We start from the raw sequence: 22,351 nt of genomic DNA, 5'->3' as shown, positions 1-22,351 counted from the left end.
CAGGCATGCTGGTCGATCGCGTGCCATCAAATGATAATTCTTTGTGTTTTCATCCCTCTTCCATATGGCTTCTGCCTGACAGACTTTATTGGCATGAAATGTGTGCAATCTGCTGCTATTGAGAACTTTGTTACAGACAGGGTTGTGCACTCAAAATTCTGCGGTCACGTTAATGTCCAATATTTGCATGATATACAGTAACATGATAAAACGTGGTGGCGACACAATAAATCTGGTCTATTTTAGGCAGGGAATCCGGCGGAAACTGTAAATATAACAGTGGGATTTTGTAGAGATTCTGTCGTCGACTGGTCTAAATATAACTTTTATGCCAATGGTTTCTATACACTGGCTTATATGTAACGGTAAACTTATACCTTTTGTTTCTTCTGCTGCAGGACAGTCTTTATGGTGACAGGATTAATGTGGTCCTTTTAAAAGCAGTTCAATAACGTAGTAGCCAAACTCTTTTCTCCTATAGTGTGCAGGAACACAATGAAATATCTGATGAAGGAGATAGGAAGTGGGGTGGGCGGGTGTTAATTACACTTAACTGTTTAAGTTTGTAGGTCACAATTTTTGAAAGGTCGCATTCATATTCCAGCATTGAAAATGCAAATTGCAGTTCAAAATGGTATTGAAATATCCCTTTCTTTCAACAGGCCATTTGGCCCTAAGCTTCAGAAAAGGTATTACCAATGGAGTCAGTGACTCATAAACATTAATTTATCATAGTTTTTTCAGGTGCCAAAAGGTCTTAAGCCTAAGCTAACCTACAGCCAGGAAAATGTAACAGCTCAACATTATACTGCTGTAATTAGCCAGCCCTGTGCATGTACTTGACAATTGAGATTGTTCTATTGTAGTCTGGCCTATCTAAGCCTTTCCCAGTTTCCAAGCTCCTAGATAAGCTCCTACAATAAGAGCAGTGCCTGCTGCCACACTGGGTATTCACACAGGTGACAATATGGTGCTCCCACACTATTCTGCCCTCTGTTAAACCACAACCTTTCACTACTGGAAGCCGTTGCAATTCCACACCTGTATTTCGCTCTCTTAGCTGATAAAATGTTTGCAAATGCATTATTTAAAACCTTATTGTACTTGCAGCAAAAAGAGAAAAAGAGTAAGGGAAAATGGTGCCTTGCGGATGCCAAACACTGGCTGAAAATAAACACATTTGCTTTGTTGCGTCTAACAATGCCGGAACTTGTCAACAAGAGGCCGTATGTGTGAGGACGGCAGTTATGGAAATGGAAACGGAAACTGAGTGATTTTAGACTTTGCACTTGAGAGATATGTGGCTTAACTTGAAGGTCCTGATTCAAAAGATGTGGTGTCTCAATTTGGAAATAAGCCTTGTTTATGTGTGCTTTTTGCTAAATACATGTTCCAGTAACCTAGTAAGTGCTAAAAGGCTGATTGTGAAGCCCTTTTGTTGTAACAGACTGTTCAGTCTCTCAGTAAAGCCAAATAGGTGTGTTTGCTGGCAGCAAAAGTTTTTGGCAAAACCATCACAGTTCATTAATATTCTTGTACAATATAGTCTCCAGCAGGATTATGCAAGATATAATTTTATTATAAGTTGTGCAACATCATTGTTCGCACAAGCCCCCACCTTTCCCTCTTTTTATGGCCACCTTTTTTCACCAACTCCCTTGGTTTCCATCTGTACTAAAAAATGTGGGCTCTGTACATGTAGCTAGAATTACTATTAATGACCTGACCTGATGGCTGAATTCACATGACATTTTAGTCAATTTTATGCAACTATATTTTACTAATTTGTGCATTTGGGCAGTGTTTCTCTTAGGAGTTCTTCCAGCAGCGGCGCATGGGCACTGTTGTGCTGTTGGTTCTTGGAAGTTTACACCAGCCGATTTGCCCCTCAGCTGATTCACCGTTGTTCATGTCAGCATTTCTTTCTCACGTACCATGCAGCCACTCATCCATCACCCCTGTGTTTTTACCACTCAGTACAAACAACACCCCAAGAGACTCCCATGTAACACACTCTGAAAGAATAGGAGTAAACAAGTTGACGTCACAGAGTGACGACTCATTATGGCTGGTGGGAAAATCTAAGGCCACGCCAACAACATCACTGTCAGGACCCGGCTAGTACATTAGATTAAAACGTATTAATACGGTGCAATCTTGTCATTTTGGGCTGTACAAACGGATGAGAGAAAGGTAGTCAAATATTGTGGCGTAGGTTTCCACCTGAATATCAACACGAGACGAGGCAAAGGTGGATAACAGCTGTTCGAAGGAAGAACTGGGGCGTATATCACCAAGCAGCATTACGGAATTAACTGGATAAGTTTACAGAGTAAATCTTTGAACCCTTCCAAAACTGGAAAATGGGCTGAAGTGAAAACTGCTGTTCCGGGTTTTACTCCGTGAACTTATCCAGCTTCACTTTACTTTAGTCAGTTTATTTTTACTGGGAAAATGTGCATTGATAAATATTTCTGTAAATGCGCTAGTTTAGCTGATGTGGCACAATTTTTTTAATGCATCCCCTTGGGCAGATACATTTAAAACAGTAAATGCAAAATACAATTACATACGTAATACAAGTACATTAAAACAGAGATAGCTATACATCAAACAGAGAGCACATATGTTGGGATATTGTAGAACATGGTCAAACATTAAGATATTCAAGAATGAGATTGTTTGCTAACTATAGCTACAATAGCTATATATATTTTATTTAGCAGAGGGTGATATACTGTTGGATAGCTAGTTCCAGCGAGGCTGTTGTTAGTCGGTGTTTTTCACTGTACTGCCATCACTGATAGCCTAATATCTCTGACAAGTCAAATGGTAACGTGTCATTCCCATCGACTAGTTGTTGCACAGACTGTAATGTTTATGTGGATAGGCTACTTGTATTCAGTTCTAGGTTAACATGGGTTCATCACCACCTTTCAGTTGACACTTAATACTGCAGTGCAAGAAACTAATGACTGGCCTGGCCAACCTACCGTCATACCCCCATGTGGGGGGACCAAAAAGAAATTGCTGCAGTGGTTACAGATATTCAGCTAGAAATGAGTAGCAGTGCAGTGCCACTGCTGCTTCTATGTAGGGCATACACTGTAGGGTTCATCTGCAGCCCAATGATCTATGTAGGGCATACACTGTAGGGTTCATCTGCAGCCCAATGATCTATGTAGGGCATACACTGTAGGGTTCATCTGCAGCCCAATGATCTATGTAGGGCATACACTGTAGGGTTCATCTGCAGCCCAATGATCTATGTAGGGCATACACTGTAGGGTTCATCTGCAGCCCAATGATCTATGTAGGGCATACGCTGTAGGGTTCATCTGCAGCCCAATGATCTATGTAGGGCATACACTGTAGGGTTCATCTGCAGCCCAATGATCTATGTAGGGCATACACTGTAGGGTTCATCTGCAGCCCAATGATGTAGGCGGGTCTATAGCTCCAGCAGTGTTTGAGCATTTGTATTTAAGCAAACCTTACTAAACTTTACATTTACCTTGCTATACATTTGGTATACATTGCTATAATGTTAAGGCTTATAAAGCTCATATACAAGCTTAGCAATATATATTATTTTAATACTCCCACAGGACATCTAAAAAAATAATAATTGTGAAAAAAAAAAAAAAAATTCCCTCGGGATGAATAAAGTATCTCTATCTATCTATCTATCTATCTATCTATCTATCTATCTATCTATCTATCTATCTATGTACATTCATTAATTGCCTTGTACTTGAGTTCATTCCAGGCCCATTGCAACTAGGTAATAGGAACTCTTCAGAGCTATGGTGGTTGTACTTGTGAAGCTAACCTGTATTTTGGTTTTTGTCCTCGTTGTGTCGCTGTAAGAACTAATTGCTGTAATCAGTCATACACAGTCAAAGGAATGTGGCGAGTGATATAATTAAGGACCGGTTAAAGAGCTTAAGGTCAGAAAGGTGCAAGTCTCTAATTGAATTATTGATTGCGGTGATTAAGACTCCTGTTATTGTTTACTATGACTTTAGAAAGGCCCGTGTTAACCTAGGTATGTGAAAAGGGCACTACAGGTTTAACAAGTCAAGGACAAATCACAGCTCTAATCATACTGTAAATCCTTTTTGGAAAAATGCTGTATAATCATCTTCCTCCTTACAATAATTTATGCAAAAAATGTCATTGCTACCATTTCATAATTATCCGAAATGGCAGCAAAGGTGTTAAATATTGAGCTGAAAGTCGAGACTGCACCCATAGGTTATACGTTTAAACTAAACACCAAAATGAATGTAACTTTCCACTGCGCCATATATATAAAAGAAAATTAAGCGGTACATCATTTGCAGGCAAAATTACTATGTAGGCAAGTTGAAAAATAAAGGTTTTCATTACCTGTAACCACTGTTCATACTTTTATTCAATCCAACTATTTATTTTTTGGGTTGGCTCCATTTAAGTAAGTTGGTCTTAATGTGACCATATCTAGGTCCTTATGTCACACTGACACAGCCATGGATCATTAGTTTATCATTAGTTTATCTCTGTTTACAGCACATTTGTGACGTGGAATCGCAGATGCCTCAGGAGTGAGAAATTTGTGTTGCTTAAATTAGTAAGGCAAGGTCACAAGGAAAGCAGCTGGTTTTGGAAAAGGAGTAGATGACTGGAGTGGTTGATTTTCTTTCTCTATTTTTGTTATACCAGCAGGTTCTGATGGGTTGTGATTTATATTTGTTTACATTTCCAGTTTCAGGAAATGTATCAACTTGTTTCTTCATTCTGTTTGCAAACTTGGATGTGCTGACGGGACTAAAATGAACAAACTGGAACTAAAATGTGTGATTGCATATGCTGGCTGATTTTCAGGGACACGTATCCTGGGGAATGCTTTACATTTGCAGTCTTATTTCTACAATGTAATGTGGATCTTTGATACTGTAGTGTTTTACTGCTGGGGCGGCCTGTAGCATAGTGGTTAAGGTAAATGACTGGGATACGCAAGGTCGGTGGTTCTAATCCCGGTGTAGCCACAATAAGATCTGCACAGCCGTTGGGCCCTTGAGCAAGGCCCTTAACCCTGCATTGCTCCAGGGGAGGATTGTCTCCTGCTTTGTCTAATCAACTGTACGTCGCTCTGGATAAGAGTGTCTGCCAAATGCCAATAATGTAATGTAATGTTTCATAATGAATCCCTTTATGCATTTTTATTCCTGCTCATTACAAATAGGCACACCATCCTTGCTTGAAGTGCTATGGATTTTGTGGTGCTGAGAATTTGGCATGAGAATACCTAAGCATGGGGCAGCCAATAGCCTTGTGGATAAGGTGCTTGTCTGGGACCTGGAAGTTTGGTGGTTCAAGCCCCAGTGTGGCCACAATAAGATCAATGCTGCTGTTGGGCCCTTGAGCAAAGCCCTTAACCCTGCATAACTCCTGGAGGGATTGGCCCCTGATTGGTCTAATCAATATAAGTCGCTTTGGATAAAGGTGTCAGCTAAATAACTAATGTAACGTAATAGAAAACTACTGTGGGAATGATGAACTAGTTTTTGCTCATAATGAATGCATTTTTGTGTAATCACTTATAAAATAACCCTCACTTGAAACAGCCTCAAATGAGGGGGGGGCGCATTAATAAGATCGGAAAAATAAATGACCACTTAACCAGACCACATTAGTTCTGCACTGATGTGGTCTGGCGTGTTTGCAGCTGGTTTGAATAAGGTGTGAATGGGCTGAAATGGGGCCTGTGGTCACTGGCAGTACAGAAGTGGAGAAATGGAGCTCCGGGCACGGCTCTTTTCAAGTGAATTGGAGGCTTGAGTTGTATGGAGCATACTGAAGTGCTGCATCGAGTGAGAAATGAGCAGCACGTCTCTTCCCTCCCGAGGGACTAGATATTTAGATGTACACAACCCAAATAGTGTGTGATGGATTAAAATCACAAGGTCTCCTAATTGGCCTCGAACGTGTTCCTGTCAACGTCTGAGAATAGAGTTGTTCTCAGTCTGTCTGCGAGAGGTTTTGGGCTGCAATTTCTCTCCTCCAATTCCTGATGGTTTTGGCCTCTTTCCCACCGCAGGAACCTTTCCAGGAACTGGGGAACTAAAGCCCCTTTCCTTCGGAGGAACCAGGGCTGATTTTGCTTCCTGGAGCGTGTTGCCCTTTTTAGTCCCCAGAAGGTTGTGCTTTTCTAGGGGACCAGGAACTATGGGGTGGAGCTTGCAGTTTTGTGCATTGCTGATTGCGACTGCAACCTTCCTGTGAATATTCTTTGAGCAAACTAACCCCCGTTTTTAAATGCCCATACTTTACAAATTTGAAGGAAATGAATTTAGGTCTGATTACTAAACTACGACTTGACATGATTACCAATAACTAAACTGTCACTTCTAGAAGCATATTGATATGATATGGTCACTAATGTTAGTGCCGCGTCAAAAAACAAACTTTGTATGCAAAGGAATAAAAGGATAGCTGAATAGGTGGTTCTCTCTGGTCTCTGGCCTCTGGCGATTCCCTCAAAATAAGCAAAATTTTAATTGTGTCTAACCACAATAACCAAAGTGGCTGACCAGCAAATAGTCAGTTCTTCACCACAGCCCCTTCTACTTTGATGAATCGTTCCGGAGGTGCAATGGGAAAGCAAACATGTACAAGCTCCATTGTGGATATTCTCTGCCCACTTTTAGTTCCAACAACCTTTGCTCCCAAGGTTCTAAATCCATCAGGAAATACACAAATAAAATTGAGAAGTCAATGGTGTTGCCCTGCAGGTCCTTTGAGGCCAATACAATCAGACTGAATGACAGCTGTGTGTAAGTGAAGTGGATAGTCTTTACTCGTCAACAGAGTTGACCATCTCTCAGTGTATGGTTACCAGTACAGCAGAACTAACTGAAGTATAGGCAGCCTGTGAATATTCCTGCCTTATTTTTTGCCAGCTTGCTTCCATGCCAGCAATAGTTGGTATTTTCTTGTCATGATGGTGCACATGACGTGGTTTTAGTGCCCTCATGCACTTAGAAGGCAAAGTCAATGTCCGCTCTTACTCATTGATTCTGTGTGAGCATCTTCACTGTGTTAAAGCATTTCTGTCCTGCAGGTTAGGGGTGTCTTTTAAGACTACAGTGCCCTCATCCACAAGTAATCGGCAAGTGGTCTCAGGAATATGATGCTGACATTATCCGTATATCACTCTATTGACCGTTTATGGGAAATTCCTGCATTACATGACCAAGCAATTGCAAGTTTTGAAACACTTTTTTTGTGCTGCTGGGATCCTGTATAATTCCAGGCACTGGTAGACTATGCAATAATGCATACCAACTGTACTGGCCACATTTACAGGCACTGCAACCTATGAAATTACATTAATTTGTCCTTTTAACACTGCCTATATCGTGATAAAACATGCTAAAGCATGAGAAGCAAATCTGCTGTATCGAATTGAGAGCTGCACTGGTCAGCACGTCACAGCTGTGCTTTCTGTGCGATTTCTACACATTTGTAAAAACTTGTATCTCTGAGGTGTCGAGGCAAAACAAGATCTCTGAGATGGGGCGACTATAGCAACGCTGATGGGAGCAGTTAGATCAGGAGTCACCGTGGGAGCTCGATTTGTTATAACATTGAGGAGCCGACAGTCGCCATGATGTCGCGGTGAAGATTGATGTTATTCCCAACAGCTTTACCACGGCAAACCTGCGCGTTCTCACACTGCTGTTTCTCATTCTCCCCTTTTTTGAACATTTGTGATGTAGCTTTCAACGACACTCGAAGAGATCGGTTCCCCAATCAATTATCCCGGGCATAACCACTCATTTGCCACCCTGTGTTCCTGCTAGCCACGACGTGACTATCGATCGCCCTGGAAACCGGGATCAACCGTCACTTCCCACTCCCGCCGCCCACTGGTCTCCAGCCTACATCTCTTATTGCTAAATGAGTCATCAGCCACTGGGGATAAGAAATGGCAGTGCAGGGTTACCTGTGGTTATCTCTCTTTCTGGCGCTCGTTCTCTCTCACTCTTGTCTGTCTCTCGCCCTCCTCCCCTCCCCCCACTGCAGCCCATCCCGGGGCTTCAAAGGCGGGCTTTACTGAGCAGAGCAGTTCAGGAGAAAATGGCTGCTGTTTCCAGGCCTTGTTTGTGCATCTGTCAGGAGATGACTGCTCAGGAGAAAATGGGGTCTTCCGCATGTCAAGATCATTTCTCCAGCGCTTTATTTAAGTGTGTTTTATGTCCCTTTTTCAACATCTTTTGAAATGTGTCTATACACTGTGCCCTCCAAAAGTACGGTAACAGTAAAGTGTATTTTTTATTTTTTTGTTGTTGTTGCTTTATACTGTAGGCATTTGGATTTGAAATCAAAAGATGAATGTGAGGCAAGTGCAGATAGTGAGCTTTTATGTCATGTATTTTCATGCATACTTTTTATCATTATGTTTTTACCATTTTACAGAAATGGCTATTTGTTGCATCAGCTCTGCAAAATTGTGTTAACCGATGACTGACGAGTGTTAACTGTTGCTCAAGTGTTTCCTTTTGCATGGATTGTTAACACATAAAAGAGCAGTGAGCGTCTATTCTAGTCTATTCTAGTTTTGGTTTCGTATATGGAGACTGCAATTGCAGTCAGAAGTCATAAACCATCATAATGATGCGGCAGTTTGCCAGTTTGGCAAAATGTATAGCAAAGTAACAAATGCCATCTACACTGTGTAGTCACGCATATCAGTAGTCACGTCAATGCAGGATTATTTGTTTTTCATACAGGAATGAGACAATATTGTTGGTGAAAAATACACAGATATATGTGTGTGTGTATATATATATATATATATATATTTTTTTTTTTTTATATAAACCCAAACCTAGTCTTTATGTGTCTGACAGTTGTGTTGTTTATTGATGATAATGTTTACATTGTTGGTAGCATTGCAAGATTGAAAGAGAGAGCGCATAATTTGAATGAAAAGTGGAAAGGTGAGATGTCACGCTCAAGCTAGTTAGCTCCATCAGTAAATTAATCTCCTTTTCAGTATGCGGTAAAAATTTGTTTTGAGTCGAATGGACATTATTTGTTGCTTATTTTGTCCCACTGCTGTCACAACTGTTTTAATACAAGAATGAACGGCATACATTTATTGTGTTATTATTGTCAGTTCATAACAACGCAAGTGAACTACTGTATAAAACTTTTAAAATGTACTGCATTACCTATAACCACACATTGGGTACTGTACCCATCCCTCCCCCAGTTTACTGCATATTTCTCATGAATTGCTATTCAAATGGTAATTTGTTGCAGGGCTGCTTTGCAAACCAAAGAACAAAGTTATTTCCATCCATGGCAACCTGTGATTCGATTGAAATATGTCAAAATATACTCCCACACCACTTGCTCAGCTGATAAGCCGCCAGGGACCTGCTATAGAATGGTAAATATAACTTGAGGACCCTTTTAGCATTCACTGGTTTGCAAAATGAGCCATTTAAATCTGAAAGAGGATGTATAATTGCACTGTATATTGTGTAATTGCAATTTAAGATTGTGGATTGGAGATATTGCTTCATCTTAACGTACAGTGACTTTTGGACTTTTATTTAAGCCATCTGTGCTCTGATCTCCATCTTGGCAAGTCTTGGGGGAAACTTATCCTTGCACCTAGCACCACAAACTGGAGTAGCCTGGCCAGCAAAAATAAGCTCTTGTGTGTGAGGTTGTATCTCTTATAGACCTATGTAGTTTCATTATCAGAGATTTAACATGCCAGTAGTCATTAGTCATTATTGCACTCCTGCGGCTGAATGTTTGGTGATATTTATATCCAAGCAGCCATATTGCTCTAAAAGATGACCTGCAAAACTCTCTTTTTCCATCAGTAATTTACATAGGACAGTAACTTGGGAAAATTTTGCAGCTGTACTACATCTATGCAGCAGTCATTTTAAATAGGTCTCACAATTTCGGGTGGCTACTGGGTCACAACTAAATATACCGTGGCAACATCTCATGTCATAGGTTGAGTTGACATTGCCCCAGAGGGCTCAGCAAGACTCACTGAAGAGTGAGTCACTGTGTAGATCTGCAGAGCATCTTTAACCTTTTCAAATGCCACAGTGAAGTGTGTTCAAACGCGCTCAGTTAATCTTGTCAAACTTGGGGTTTTTTGCCCAGCTTCTCCGTCCATGCCATGCCAATGTGAGAGCTGAGAAGAGTGAACACAGGGCACAATACTACTGGCCAAGAAAATGAGTTAATTTGGTTTTTTCCTTTGTAGGTTGACTAATTATCAGTTGAGTAAATACAACATTGTGAGTAGCTACCATATGAATTGGCTCACTGGTAATTGTTAGGCTCGATTTAGCTAATGTAAGCTTCCTTTATCAGATCACCTTTTGTTGTATTAAAGCATCGGCCTATCACTATGTTGCCTTGAGCACAGATCTATTAATCTCAAAAGTGTAGGGTTTCCTGCAGCCGTGTTTGGTCTATCGGTGAATGTTGGAAAAACTGAGAACACATACTTGGCTTTTTAATTAAGTGAGTTGGTGTACAGTAGCAATGACAACTACTATCACATGTTGCTCTTTGCTAATCCTACTGTATGCAACAACTTGAGAACCCTTTAAATATAACTTGAGGACCCTTTCAGCATTCACTGGTTTGCAAAATGGGCCATTTAAATCTGAAAGTGGATGTATAATTTCACTGTATATTGTGTAATTGCAATCGAAGATTGTGGATTGGAGATATTGCTTCATCATAACGTACAGTACCAGTTCCATGTACTTACTGGATATTGGTAATTTACTTAAGTTAGTTTGGTTGTGAAATTAGTTTAAAAAAATGTTATATAATAAATCCAAAACCATTCTCATGCGAAGCTGAATTATCAGTGATTTATTAATGAGGACAGTTGTGTGAGTGGTTATGTTATCATTAATGTGTCTGGTTATCTTGGTTGTACTATTTCGCTATCTTGGCTAATCAGTATGGACTACTCACTGGAAGTGGAAAGCACTGGCAGCAGTCTAGTTCTGCTTTGTCTATTCTTTGTGCAATTGGGATGCTAAGTCCTGGCAGGTTAAGGAACCATTTCAGTTGGTTGATTTAAGGTTTTAACCATTTTATCTTAGCCTATATGGTCTTTTGTAAGGAATAATCCATGATGAGGTGGTCTTTACACAGCCCAAAATTGCTGCTGGGTCTGAAAGCCAACTGCAGCCAATCTTTGCCGAACGGAAAGAAAACGTGAGGTTATTGTTAGCTCGCAAAATAAAATTTGACACTCTACTCCAGACTTCAGTGCCATGCAACTGAATGGGGCCCTTTACATTTTGAACTGAAGTATAGAAAGACTTCAATTTTTTTTGTTGTACAGCATTGCTGTCAAAATCAGTTGGCACATCTTGTTCTTGCAGCCAGTCCCACCAAACAACATATTCAATTATTACGGACTTCACGCTACATGTAGTTCACAGAGAATATACTGAGTGTACTGAATATATTATTGCGTCTCAGGGCTCTGTGTCTAAGTATATTCCTCTTACAGAGGTTTGATGATTCTCTCCTCACTTGTGTGATTTAAGTTATGTTATTATTACTGCCGAATGTAACCGAGTTGTAAGTAATGCACTCACAATGCCGTATTTGCCTTGAAGAACTTAATCTTAAAACCCTTTAATGACCACCTAATTGACTGTATTCCACTTATACCATGGTCTTTTACCAATAATAGAAATATGAGCAGGCGTTGTCAATATTTTTTGGCAATTCACCCTCAAAATGCAACTTTATTTTGCTGTCACTAACTATGTCAAGCCATTAAGGCGGCTACTGTTTCAGTTCCGCTCAAAATAGAGAAGTTAGGCAGATAAGCTATGTTCGGTTGTATCTTGGTTAAATTCAAGATTTTAAATGAGGCATTAATTGTTATTTTTTATTTTTTATTTGCCACTTTTTATTTCCAATTCCCGGTCCCCTTAAACTCCAAAATAATAGTGTGGGCCTCACATTACATTACTATATCACACAATTTAGCCAACATAGCCAGATTCAGTATTTTATGCTTGTGATAGCCAATAAAGAGAAAGATTATAGAAATTGAGAGTTGTCCATTTACGTTTCACATAACGTTGGAAAACTAGAAAACATTAAGAAAGCTGGCTAATATCATGATGTAACCTTAGAACTGTGAATGGTCTTGTGAAGGATACTATCAGATGCCAGTTCACAATTTGTAAATGCAAATAGCTTTATTGGACCGACAAAGTTGTGGTCAATAAAAAAACTGAAAAAAATAAAAAATATATTTGAACTGGTATCACACTGATGGCTTTGGGTCTCCTTGCAGCAAACTGCCGGCAGCGTATGAATTTAGAGCAGGGATTAGACTTGCCAAACGCTGAATGATTATATTTATTTAATCACCACCTAGCATCCAGTGAGAATCGTGTATTTACCCAGACCATGGTATAAATTGGTATAATCACACAGTGGCTCTGCCTCCACTGTTTTTTTTTGTTTTGTTTTTTTTTACAGTTTCACATTGATTGCATTTTATTTTATTCTTTTGTCTTATCTTTCTTTTATATCCAGAGTGTTTCTGAATTGGGACTTTACAAAATGGTCTGTTTTCCCTTTATATAATCAACATTGGGATTTAATGTCCCTTCATTCATATTGTTGGGACCTTGTGAAACAGTGCACATGGGTGAAAAGGCTGGTTCTTTTGCTGCAAAGGCAGGTATATAGGCTGTTGCTCATGTTCTGTAGGAAACACTAGACAGGTCAATGTGTAGTCACGCCTGTACGCCCACACACTCCATGCGCATGTAATGAATACTAATGAATTATGCAATTTGCTGCCAGGGGTTCTTCCTTCAGTTTTCAAAGCCTTTCAGAAATGTCCTTTTTTCTTTTATTATGCAAATGAGGAGGGAAGACGTACGTAGTTTGCCCTTTTAAGGCACAAGATTAAATGCTGGGTTCTCCCTAGAGAATGTATCTGTTGCGGTGCTCCCTCTTGTGCCACCGGGAACTTTGTTCTACCACTAGTCTATCAAGTGCAGGAGGTTCATTTCATTTAGCTAATATAATAGCATAATGTTTTGTGGGTACGCAGCAGGTTATTCTAGCTCACGGTTTCGGCGGCTTATTTTTTTGTGAGAACAGGTTCACTGTGAATTGTAGACATAAAACCGTCTAGGCTTTTACGCAAAGGCATTTAAGCAAACACCCGGCTACATTTCGTTGAAGTGAAAGTTTCCTAGCTGACTACGACATAGCCAGGCAATATCCTGGACTACCTGCACTACATTGCGATTAACCTTGTCCGTTCATCAAAACCTCTTTCCACCCAATTTACACGTCTAGACCCCGGCTTTCGCTCACTGGGATAGTTTGTTAACGTTGACTCTGCGGTACTGTGTCAGTTTGCAAATGAATGCCATAATGGTTTGTGCTTTCGTTTCATAGCTAATGTGTTAGTTTTAAAATGACATGTTGCATTTCACAGGTTATTGACTTAAATAGCTTACAGGTGTGAGGGTTGGAAGTTACAAAAATGACTAAATAAATGCTGAATTGGTTAAATTGCGATTGAATTAAAGCTTTTCTCAAAATAAAAACAAAAATAAATATCGAATCAAATAAAATGCGATTAGATTAAATATTGAAGTGTTAAAACAAATGAAATGATATCTGATCACCTTCACAATGATTTATTTCACAATTTCATTAAATATATATATTTAATTTTGTTTAGTTTTTTCTGGAAAAAATTGCTGTCTAAAGGAAGAGTTTCTTTAAGGGCGGGGGTGTGTGTATTCTATAGTGCTTCCAAAACATTTACCATTAGTCACAACTTATTCAATTACCAGGCTATCCCTTTCAGCAGAAAACAGCCTTTCAAAAAAACCCCAAAAAATAAAACAGGATTTTCCAGGACATACATGAATAAAGCACTGCATTATAGATATGTGTACACCATCTCAGTGGGGAAAAAAAACTTTGACTGTAAATGTGACCTGACTGTAAATCCAAAAAGACTTGGACTTTAGTCATTTACCATCCTATAAAAAGGTTTTTAAACCTGCATAAAGTGGCAGCAAAGTATAGCTCGCAAGAGATAACGAAACTGGCAGCAGAAACCTTTGACCTCCTCACTTACCAGATTACTGTTCAAATCAGAATGGGATGAGATACTTCTTGTTGGTCTCTGGCCTTTAGAGTATTGTGGATGAACTGGGGAGACTGAGCTATGATCTGTGGGAGTGCATGTGTAGGAGTCTCATGAGCACATTTCTGTGTATAGAATGGATATAACGTTCATGGCGTTGTGTTCGGTACTGCGAAGCGCGGGCGTACAGAGCCGCTATTAGTGTGCTTGGAGCGATGGGGCGAGGGAACTCGGTTCAAGGAATCTGCAGAGTGTACTTCACGTCTGCTGCTGTTATAGTTTACAGCCAGTTTTACAACCCCTGAGCTTGTTAGATGGCACAACTGGACACCAGGGACAAATATTGCATTGGTTTATGTAGACTATATAAGTCCTGTTTCCATATGCAGTGGATATCTATGTTCCATACAGCCCCCCGCCATGAACACAGCTGAATTAAAGGAATACATTTTTGTGAGTGACCATGAATTTCAGAATGGGCTCTTTTCTCTTTAACATGCAGGAAGTATACACTTTGCCAACACTCAAAAATCCTCTGGTGTTTATTTTATCAAATTTTGCTTGTTTCTGTGAATGGTGGACAACATTTAGACTGCAGTGTTTTTATAATGTCATTTTTAAAGATGAGGGGCTTAAACTTGTTGTTTATGGTGGGGGGGGGGGGGGGGGGGGGTTCTCTGGAGGAGGGAGAAAGTGTTTTGATGAGGGAGACATTAATGCAGTGATTCTATCATGTGTCTGATAGATTGATTAGCACTGGAGAAGTCTCACAGGGACACAGGCCCCTACAGTGCTTGTTGCTAATTATGTTTTAAGTTTGGTGCTGAAAGGCAGTGTAGGCATCCAGGCAACCGATCCAAGCTTTGAAGCACAGGGAACCAACGGGCCCCGCTAGTTAGCTAATTAACCGCGCTGCTCCCGACCCTCAGGAGCCTAGCCCGTGCTCATGCAAACTTGCTTACCATGAAAAGCCGGGAGTACAGAGCACTTTGTCTGGTAAATGTACGGTTTTAATTTACATTCATTCAGTTGGCACTTCTACAGCACGCTCCATGTTTTCTTTACTGTGACGGGGAACTATTTTTCATCAGTGTTGGCATGAGGTATTTCCACCTGTATGTTGGCAGTCACCCAGGGATTGTGTTTAATTAATTGTCTGATTGTCTTTGGGACAATTCCAGAGTCTCGATTGTGAACTAAGGCAACATCAATGCTTGCCTTAATGCCTTCTTATTAGCAACAGCAACACATCGGTGATGATGGCGAATGGACTATTGCTGTTTAAATCACAAAGTCTGGACAGATTTTCATATTGTTTGTGTTCTTTTAAAGAGTTTCTGGTTGGAGTAATGCAGACTAAAGACTATAATCAGGGCACTGTGTATTTGATGCTTTATCATTTTTCCTGTAACATTAGGCAAATTTATGACTGAAATGTGGAATCCCCACCAACTTTCTGACCAATCACCAAACACCATGTACAAACCAATTTCTTTATTTACAAATTTGTGCCCTTGAATTCTTATGTGAAACCAACCAGACTAAATAAAAAATATACAATGTCACTATTTAGCAAATGAACAAGGTGTAGGAACGGCCTGAAAGCAGTAAACTTGCATATTTACTTATTTGTTTAGGTATTCGTGTAATCTATATAGCTAATCTAATGATATAGTGTGATGTATAAACATGAAGGGATGAGCTTACAATGCTGACAATATTTGCTATCTAGATGCACACACGTGTGTACACAAAATAAGAAAAAAACAGCTGATTCACACCTTTTGGATACACAGGTTTGTTTTACAGTGTGTATATTCAAGTGTTAGCCATGGCATGTTCTAAATATAAATAAACAACTTGAACCACCTTCCCCATTCTGCATGCTGGTAGTGGGGAAGGTTTGTTTTATGATAACCTTTGAAAACGGCACCGTTGAGTCACTCGCAGAGCAGAGGAACAAGTGAGAGGCGCATCGTGCCCGTTCCCATATACATAAAGACCATGGAGGGGTTTTTTTCTGGGCATTTCCTCTGCATAAACCGTACCAAAATATCAAATAAAAAGGTGGGAACCAGTGTGTACGTGTGTTTACCCTCCACTGCATCCCTGGATATGACATTTCACTTATCAATAACGAGACATTCTCCGTAATTGTTGATTTTCTGTGGCCTTCACCGTAGCTAATTTCTCGGTCCACTTTTACTTTGCGTGTCACCTCTCGCAGTGATAAATCTATAGGAAATTAGTAAAAGAGCGCGTTGTAGATTTGCAGCGTAGATATGTAGACTGATGTATGTGTTCGGATGTTGCCTTCCGTTTTATCTTGACATGTTAGTGGGAATCATTAAGGGGAACATGTCCCATTACTCACATTGACAGCAAGTCTAACCGCAAGCTCGCCAACCACTATGCCTTGGTAGCCACTGTCTGATGATGTCCACTGAATAAATTTGTATCCAGGAGTTGCGCTTTTGCTTCCCCCTGCATGAGTCATTGGCCAGAGGGAAGGTAGAGCCTAGCTGTTGAGTCCAAATATGGTCCCAGTGCTTATTTTTAAAGACTGATTATTTACAGTCATGTTTGCATTTTGGTATAAGTGCATACATATACACATATCCCCCTAATGAATGAAATTGCTTTAAGTTCCAGATGGTAAATAATATTTGTATGGTAAACCTTTAGTGGCCATTCATAGAAAAGCCCTCCTTGTAGTTTAAATGTTGATTAATACTACAACTACTTGACAACTGGCCTTCTGATAACACACAGGCTTGGATAACTCGCGCTTGTGGAGTTGGCTACCGTTATTTTTATCCGTTCCAACAGCTTTTCGAGAAACGGAAGAACATGCCGATTAATCCCAGATGAAGTGTACCACGGTGGATTAAGTCCTCCACTGTCACTTCAGGACATGAGCGTAAATTGTGAGTGGGCTGGTTCCTCGCTGGTTGAATGTCATCTTCGTGGACGGCTTTTCGCTCGGAAAACGAGGCCAGAGCTTCGGCATTGTGGGAGAACACTGTGGGCCGAGCAAGAGGTGAATTATTCATGCTGAGTAACATGTTCAATCCTGCTGGCAGCGCGCCCAGCCAAAATTGGGACAACACTGCTTCTTGTCTGTTCCTTCATGGTTCTCGCTTGTTGCTATGCTACCGGAGAGAAACCCTGGAGCATATGAAGGAGTTACGAGGACGTGTAATGAGACGCTACAGAAGCTGAGGGGGTTGACGCAAACACTGCCTTTCATAAACTAGGCACTGGCTCTCGGTGTGCATTGTTATATTTGTGTGTTTTGCCTTTATTTAGCCTGGTGGATGAACTCAGTTGTCTATTGTAGTGAGGACCAGGGGAGTACAGGGAAAGTTGAGTGTGTAGCCAGTCAGATGTCGGGGATGATTATGCAGCCACATGCAGAGAATTTTGTGTCGTGAGTCAGGACTTACTGTCCTGATCTGAAGGACACACCACCTTTTACATTGCAGCCCCCCTATCTCTGTGCTGGGGCATTGGATTTCTCTTTGATCCAGAGGGAAGAGTGCCCCCTAATGGCCTATTAGCACATCTTCTAGCAGTAACTTCCCATCCAAGTACTAACCAAGCCCTCATCTGCTTTCAGAAATGATATTCATTTAGCACATCCACACAGACTTGCAAAACAAATGACATTCTAATTTAAATATCACATTTTGTACAATGTGCTCCTAGGAGCAAAACAATGTGTTTTTAAGGCTGGTTTAAAGCTGTGCTTTTGCTGCCTTTGTGCCGTCCTTGCTGCCTGTGTGCAAATTGTGACTGTATTGACTAAAACTGCAGTTAAAAGTGCAGGTATGTTTATGTCTACAATTGGATGGTGAAGGACTAGGTTTCAAAACCAAGGGGAAATGATGGAAGCTGTTAACCATTTCAGTGTGCAGTACCCCATATTCTTACAGAGTTTATATAACTCTGTGTGGTTGGAACTGTAGTTCAGTAAGGAAGCTATCACTTGTCTCAAAGGTGGCAAACCAGTAGCATTTAACAGTGTGAAAGTGCCTAAAGTCATCGCACATTTTCCCAACCTGTGTGTGAGATGTGAATGCAGTAAGCTGGAATTGGAATGGCAGGGTGTGTGAAAGCTCCCTTAGCCATGCCACCAGTGTGTGTGCGTGCGTGCGTGCGTGCGTGCGTGCGTGCGTGCGCGTAGCATCAAGGTGCCAAACAACCTCTTGAGTAAACCGTTTGCCTTTGCTGGCTGGCTGTGAGTACAAATGGGAGGGAATTATTTCAGTTGAAAAATCACTGTGATCCACTCTTTGTAAATGGTTTGTTACAATCATTAGCTACAGCCTACAATGTTTTTGTCTTCTGAATGTTACTATCATTATAGATCACAGTAAAGGAAAGACTGCCTGCAGTGCTTGATATAAAACAGATTCCTACATTTTCCTCCATTTGAGATTGAAACAATACTATTTTTAATACTAAATTGAATTGAATTTCAAGTCCAAAGCATTCCGAATTGTTTAGGATATGATATTGTGACAGTCTGAGAACAGGTCTTTCTGCAGAGCTTAGATTGGAGAATGTCTTCGATTAGATTATTATTATTTTTGGTTTTGTGATGTGCGCTATAAACAAGAGGTTGTGGTTCATGTGAGATGTGAGTGAAGGATCATAGCCAGAGAAGAACAGTATCTTGTTGATTATTACAGATGGGGAAAACATTGCCTGTGTGAATTTGGTGATTTCATTGCACTATATCCACCCCCATTTCCTTGCTACTAGATGTTTGTCCCTTCAAGGGTGTGTATTTTTGTGGTTGCTTCTCTTGTGCCATTAAAATGCACACTTCAGATATATACTGTCTGCATCCCTTAATGTGTTGATCATTATACATTAGCCTCAATTAATATCCTCAGAAAAACGGGGATTAAGAAAGAACTGTGCCCAAATCCTCTTATATGTTTAAGAGCCTTCCAGAAATATCAGGCACCTTTGATGTAGACCGCTAATAACTAGCTTTACACACGAGGATATCTTCTCAGTATGGTTCCACAATGTATCCGTCACAGCATTTTAACACAGGAGAAGATAATTGTCCACTCCCTAGAGCCCTGGTGAAAATGTAGGTCACGCTGATGGGGGGAGAAAAAAAAAAAAAAAAAACTGGAAAAACAAAAAGTGCTTCTGCCTCCACTCCGCACAGCTGCAGACACGGAAACTCAATTTGTAATGGCGGAGAGTGGAAAGAAAATGTATTTTTTACATGAAGGACAGGCTGTAGATCCAGACGGGCCACAGAGGTCAGCACGGTGTAAGTGCCCGTTACTTGAAAGACAGCGGATGGTGCACAGTGGAGAGTAAAATCATTTCTAAAGACAATTAATTTATTAAAGAAGTTTGGCCATAATGTTGAGGGCTCATGGTAACTTAACATACTGTGCTTTTCTTTAACTGTTAGGATTCATTCATAACATTCATTTTCAATGTTAATTGGTTAATTGATATTTGACTTGACCTTACATTCAAATCTTAAATTTGTCACTAGGTTTGTTGGTCTCGGCTGCTCAAGGTATTCCTATTACTAGGCTCCTGACCTACAATGAGTTGAACTTTTGTATTGCCCCTGGATACTCAAATGACTATTGCCGAACAAAACATATTCATTTTCACAAACTGGCTATGTTAGTTTCTCATGCTACGTAGCCAGCTACCTGCCAGCCTGCTTGCTTCGTCTCATCATACTGTAGAATGTAGTAGTTTTGTCCTACTGCCCAACTGCAGCATCTGACTTCAGTCAGTTTGAGGTCCGGAGAAATGGTCGGTGTTCATCGAAGGCCCCCTCCTCCATAATGTGACTGGATAATGAAGTTGTCACTGCAGACCTAAAGCCCTTTCCCAGGTTAGGCCATGTCAGAGCAGCCAGGCAGCGGTGCAGTAGTAGTAGTCTCTACAGTGGCAGTTCATGAAAATGTATCATTTTACCCTCTACATAAAAGTGAAACACAAAAGCATTGAACTGTGGTCTACATTCTAACAAGCCTGCCCTTGATTGAAATATACTATAATAATACAGTAATTTTCTCCTTTGTGTTGTTCCTGAAAGTTATGGGCAAAGTTTCTCTGCTGTTCGATAATACATGACGGAGTATGTACTTTGAACATGAACGGAATTGCCAATCTTAGCATTTTAATTGCTATGAATTATTTTTTGTCTTTGTGCAAAGTTACATAACAGGCTTGCACAGGTCACACGTTGTTTAGAGTGGAAAATATGGATTTGTGGAAGAATCACTTGTGGGTTTAGGCGTCGATAGCAGTTATTGGTGAGGGTTAGTTGAGAATTAATGCGTTAGTGGAGATGTTCTCGGATTTCAGATCAGATCTCGGGAGATCTCGAGACACTCTTGCCTTGCCGTTTCTAAACTGCGCTTGCTTTAACAGCCATAGCCACACTGGATGAGCCAGCATGGGCACTGCTTGAACTCACAGAGGGAGGTGTGGAAGAGTGACATACTTTACATATTTGTCATGTTTGAGATATTATCACTCTGAACTGTACTGCTTTCACAAGACCTACAGCAGAATGGTACTAAGCCATGTATGCAAAGCTAGGTCACAGGGACATCAAAGGTGTGGTGATTTGTCCAAATGTGTCACTGGTCACTACGTTTGACTCATAGGGACCGGTTAAAAATCAGGGTTTTCTATTATCTGTGACTGACTTACCTTGTTAAAACGCACGTGCGCGAAATTGCTTGCACAGTACGTACGAAGATACAGAAAGCTGTACCAGGACGGCAGAGCAAACAGCTATGCCAAGTTGGTTTACACTTACAACAGTGGAGATTACTGGTCTTTTCATCTGAAAACCAAAATTGCATCTTGTGGTTACCTTTCTCAATGATTGTCAGCTACAGGTTCAACTAAGTTTCAACTAACTGACAGATGCCTAACCGAGATCTAATCTCTCCATCTCTCTCTCTCTCTCTCCCACAGTGGGCCCACCCTTCATAGAGACCTCATCAGTTGAGGTGGGCTAAGATGAGTATAACCAGTGATGAAGTCAACTTCTTGGTTTACCGATATCTCCAGGAATCTGGTAAGCCAGCTTTCAGATATTTCTGCTCACTCGAACTTAATCTATCTCTCTTCACGGTCAATTTAGGAAACTAAACTGAAACCAAGAATCGCGGTCTAACATTGGTCATGTACATCTCTCCTGTAGCTGCGCATAGGCATTACACCAACTTATGATACCATTCAGGTGTAATGCCTCCACTTGTAGTCCCATTGTGGAGAATGGATTCAGAGAATGTAGTGGAGGCTGCATTTCAGATGAAGGAAAATGAATAGATGAAATAGCTGGGCTGCTTATTGTATGTATTCTGAAAATGCCTTGATAAACTAACCATTTATACTTTTTTCTGTGTGCATGTAATGGTCAAGTGAATTCTTTTCTCAGGTTACCTCTTGGCCTGACCATAGTCAGGCAGTGAAAATGTCTTTGCTTAAACACGTGGTTTAAAATGCCTTTGTATCAGGAAGGCAAATTGGAAATCATTGGAGTGCAGCTTCTCCATTGAACTCAATATCTAGCCTGCATAATAATCAAATCTGCAATCTAGGCATATATTGGCATTATTTCTAGCTTCCATTGTGTGGTACGGTGTGTACTGATCAGGGCACATATTTCCTAAACACGTTTTATGCATTCAAGGGATGCTTGTATGTTCGAAATGGTTCACCGGTAGGTTGTTTTCTCATAGATTCAGAATGCATGTTTTTGCATTTGCATATAAACTGGGACAAACCCCCAGGCCTGCCCGGTTCTATCCAGGGATGGATGTACTATATCCCATCCCAGAATAGGAACAAATACCCGTCAGTGCATTCATGAGCAAATCGCCAGTATTCAATCTATCTTGTAGATTCAGGACTGCGTTCATAAGCACCTTTCGCTATCAGGGCTGTTGAAAAACGCAGAGGATCGCCCTCCTTTAACAGATTCCTCCGTAGTTTAAAACCACCGTAAAGGTTATTTCCCAGTTGCCTGGATTGCAGCAGGATCTGAACGTGATACAATAAGATGTGTCGAGACCGAATCCGCACGTCCCCGGTGGGTAATAGCTGGGTGCATAACAAGCTGTTGAAACTGGCTGTGTAAGCAGTACGGGGGTA

The 22,351-nt window shown here is 40.6% G+C and overlaps 1 protein-coding gene across 4 annotated transcripts in view; it reads left to right on the top strand.

Annotated features, from left to right (window-relative positions):
- LOC133123792 (F-box-like/WD repeat-containing protein TBL1X) overlaps positions 1-22,351 on the top strand; it is a 39,426-nt gene that overhangs the window by 4,639 nt on the left and 12,436 nt on the right. For all 4 annotated transcript variants that reach the window (XM_061234342.1, XM_061234341.1, XM_061234343.1 and 1 more), the window contains one exon: positions 21,170-21,272. In XM_061234342.1, coding sequence (XP_061090326.1) covers positions 21,215-21,272 — 58 coding nt within the window. In that variant the 5' untranslated portion in view covers positions 21,170-21,214. The remainder of the gene's footprint in view (positions 1-21,169; positions 21,273-22,351) is intronic.

The sequence above is a fragment of the Conger conger genome, chromosome 3 (genome assembly GCF_963514075.1).
Source record: "Conger conger chromosome 3, fConCon1.1, whole genome shotgun sequence".
NCBI lineage: Eukaryota > Metazoa > Chordata > Actinopteri > Anguilliformes > Congridae > Conger > Conger conger.
The sequence above is the reverse complement of the archived record's forward strand: the minus strand, read 5'-3'. Positions and strand labels throughout refer to the sequence as shown.